This window comes from Pyxicephalus adspersus, chromosome 1, assembly GCF_032062135.1.
Source record: "Pyxicephalus adspersus chromosome 1, UCB_Pads_2.0, whole genome shotgun sequence".
NCBI classification, from domain to species: domain Eukaryota; kingdom Metazoa; phylum Chordata; class Amphibia; order Anura; family Pyxicephalidae; genus Pyxicephalus; species Pyxicephalus adspersus.
Genome location: NC_092858.1, coordinates 2146057 through 2149916, shown reverse-complemented (window position 1 = coordinate 2149916; position 3860 = coordinate 2146057). Strand labels below are relative to the sequence as shown.

General features: G+C 50.8%; 1 protein-coding gene across 1 annotated transcript in view; it reads left to right on the top strand.

Moving 5' to 3' along the window:
• Positions 1-316: 316 nt before the first annotated feature.
• INPPL1 (inositol polyphosphate phosphatase like 1) overlaps positions 317-3860 on the top strand; it is a gene marked incomplete in the record, with an annotated part of 34683 nt that continues 31139 nt past the window's right edge. Inside the window, 1 exon segment of the mRNA XM_072398581.1 lies at positions 317-1055. Within this exon segment, the coding sequence (XP_072254682.1) occupies positions 883-1055 (173 nt within the window).

Genomic DNA, 3860 nt, shown 5'->3' with positions numbered 1-3860 from the left:
AAGGCTATAGGAGGATATATTATAAGGTGGAGCTGCCGCTGGGGGGCGCTGTGCTCTTCTATATGTACAGTGCTAATATTACAGAAGGCTATAGGTGGATATATTATAAGGTGGAGCTCCAGAAATCAGAGAGGAGCAGGAAGTAGAGTAATATATAGCCGGCAGCGATGATCCGGGTGGAGCAGCCATGCAGTGTACAGGGGGACCAGCAGGTGGCGCTGCGATGAGTCAGGGTGGAGTCGCACCGTTGTCCGCTTGGCTGGCTGCCACCCTCCAGCGCCCTCTAGCGGCGGCTCGGCGCACATCGGACGGTCCGCAGCATTGAATCCTCCCAGCGATCCTCCCACCGGAGCCCGGGCACTGATCACTTCCCCGGGGCGCAGGCTGGCAGAGGAAGTGGCAGCCATGAGCCCCTGAAGACTTGGGGGAGGGGACCCCTTATCCCTGGCCGAGCGGACCCCGGAGAGGACTTCTGGCTTTGTCTGCACAACTTCGGGGAAAGTTTGGTAAATAAAGTACCAGGAGGGCAAACATACTCCATGCGGATCTGTGCTGGGGATCGCACATACTCCATGCAGACCCTTCCCTGGACTCCTACATACTCCATGCGGATCCTACCCTGAAATATCCATCTGAGCTCTTCCTTGGCATTGCAGATACTTGGGACCCTCCATACCCCATCTGTACCCTCTGCTGGACTCCCACATACTCCATGCGGACCCCACCTTGGAATCTGCCATACACTATATAAGATCTTCCCTGGACTCGGACATACTCCATGCGGACTCTTCCTCCTGTATCCTCCATCTGAGCTCTTCCCTGGCTTTGCAGATATATTGGCCCCTTCCTTGGGACCCCACGTACCCCATTCTCCCCTAGAAGATGGCATCGGGTGGCGTGGGCCAGGGGCCGGTTGGGAACATGGCGCTGCCCTGGTATCACCGGGATCTGAGCCGAGCGGCGGCCGAGGAGCTCCTGGCCAAGGCTGGCAGAGATGGCAGCTTCCTGGTGAGGGACAGTGAGAGTGTCAGCGGGGCGTACGCCCTCTGTGTCTTGTAAGTATAAATCCCAGGAACCTTCACTGTGAGCTTGCTGACAATCCCAGATTATGGCCTCCATAGTTTTTCTGCAGTCAGTGAATCTCTGGTGAATCTCTGGCCAATGGCAAGTTTCACCAGAATAGATATCGCAGAGAATCGCACAGCCACCCCGGCCTGATTGGCTGGAGGGTCCACCGACCCGACCTATCCTGGGCCGACGGTCCATTCCGACCAATCAAAAGCTTGCGAATGGCCAGATTGATAATGTGATTGGCTGGTCTCCTCATAATAATATTATTTTTGTATTTTCTCTGTTAAGATTTTATGATTTATTTTATATTCTGTGGGAAAAGATTTGATTTGCTGTCTGTGGCCCCATCGGTGAGATTTCCCCTCACTTCCTGTCCTGCTGACAATGATTTACCAGACAGGAAGTGGGAGAAAGCCTAATGGTGACACAGGCCGGGGTTCCCTATGAGCTTTACTTATATAGGAGCTGGGCCGTCATCCCCATCCTCCTATCACTGGCCAGTCTGTGGCCCTGGAATACAGGACAGGAAATGACGGGGGACCCCACCACCTCTCACTTCCTGCCCAGATTATTATATCGGTGCATGTCGGGGTGAGGGGTCATGTGATCCATGGCAGTTGCTGACCTCGCATGGTGACACCCCGCTCCTCTCAGCACCAATCAGAGCAGCCAACAAGGAGTCTCGGTTATGTCATGTTGCTGCGCACACTCAGGAGCCGGGGGACAGCGTGTGAGGTCATGTGACTTCTGAGTCAGACACAAGTAAACACTCCTAGATTGTAAGCTCTTCGGGACAGGATCCTCTCCTCCTCCTCCTATGTCACTGTCTGTATCTGTCATCCCCTATCTAATGTACAGCGCTGCATAATATGTTGGCGATATATACGTCCTGTTTATTAATAATAATGAAACAAAGAGGCCAAATATCAATAAATCAGGAGTGGGCGGCAATGGTGGATGTTCAAATTCCTGCAATGGACCGCAATCTCTATGCCCTGATTGGCTGGTGTCCTGTGCACAGTGATCTCTATGCTCTGATTGGCTGGTGTCCTGTGCACAGTGATCTCTATGCTCTGATTGGCTGGTGTCCGCTCTGATTGGCTGGTGTCCTGTGCACAGTGACATTTATCTCTAGGCTCTGATTGGCTGGTGTCCTGTGCATAGTGACAGCGATCTCTGTGAGCGGAGTGCTTCCTGCATTCCTTGTCGCTCTCCTGCGTCCTTCCTCCGCACAGGAAGTGGAAGCGGCTGCACATCCTCGCCCTGCGAGTCGGCTGCGCTGTACAAATCTGCAGTTCCTGCATCCAGGCTGTGGGTTTCCTGTTAGGGGCAGATTGACCTTTTGTACTCCGCAATCTTCCTCTCAGTTACCAACCGCAGGCCGGAGATGTGCGCGCTGGGCCGAGGAGCGTCACTGATTGGCTGATCAGTCATCGCTGCTATCCAGATTGCTGCAATGTATCCAAACCCAACAATGAGCTCGGTATACTCCTCTGACTGACACAAGCGGTCCACTTACTGTACCGAGTAACAGCCAGGCGGCTGGCATTTTCACAATACTTCCCTCATGACAGGTTCTCTTCACCTGCTGGTAAATGAAGCCAAATATTTCCGTCTTTCCTTTATCCGTCTCGCATCAATGTGCAGGAATTGTGGCCAACTCTCCTCTACAACATTGCTTGAGTTCATGGAGGCATTGCAAGCTATTATAAGATCCCGCCACAGGATTTCCATGGGCTTGAGGTCTGGACATTGCATCACCTTGATTCTTTTATTCCAGCCTTACACATGACCCAGTTTCAGATAAAATGTATCTGTTGACTCAATGACTGCAAGGTTCCCCAGGTCCTTGGCTGCCAAACAATCTCAAATGCGAACCCTTTCACCACCACGCTTCACAGTTGGTGTAATAATATGTCTGATATGCTGTGTTTGGTTTTCACCAGAGGGGGCGCTGTGCATTCTCTACTTTGGTCTCATCTATTCAGAGGAGTTTGTTCCAGAAGTCTTGAGGTTTGTTTGGATCCTAAGCCATGCCGCCATGTTGTTTTTAGAGAGAATACATTTTCTTCTGGTAACCCTTCCATATAAGTCATATGTGTTCAGTTTTATTCTAATTGTCTTATCATGAGCTGTAACATGTAACATGCTAACTGAGGCGTGTAGAGTCTGAGCATTGCACGGTCAGGTCTTGGGGTGAATTTGCTGGGGCATTTACTTCTGGGAAGATTGACAACTGTGGTGAATGTTTCCCACTGGTGAATAATCTTTCTCCCTGTACAATGATGGACTTGTGGTAGCACACACCTGAATGCTGCAGAGCAGCAAGCTGCCAATAGAGGGCGCCACACTGACTGATGATCAATCAATGCATCTGATGGGCAGCACCCGGCTGATACTTACCCTCTACATTCCTATGGAGGGGGTAAGGGGGTACTTAGTTTTTCTGAAAGTTATGTAGGGGCAGACCCATTGGTAGGAATGAGAATGATGCCGAGGCATTCCTTGCGATGTTTGCTGGTCTCTATTACAGATTGGAATAACTCCGGCGCCGGTCTATTGACAAAACAACGCGTATGTGAGCAGCTTTGTGATTTGTTTTTTTTCCTAAATCATCATTTCACTCAAAGTCATAAAAATTTCCAGCAGGATCCGCGTGACAATGCTGAATCTTGGCCAGGTCATAGCACAGATCCCGGCATCCGGTGACTTCCAGTTTATTGAAGGATACGTCTTTATAAACAATACGTTATCCTGGCCGGAATATCACATGGCGGGATCTACACCGC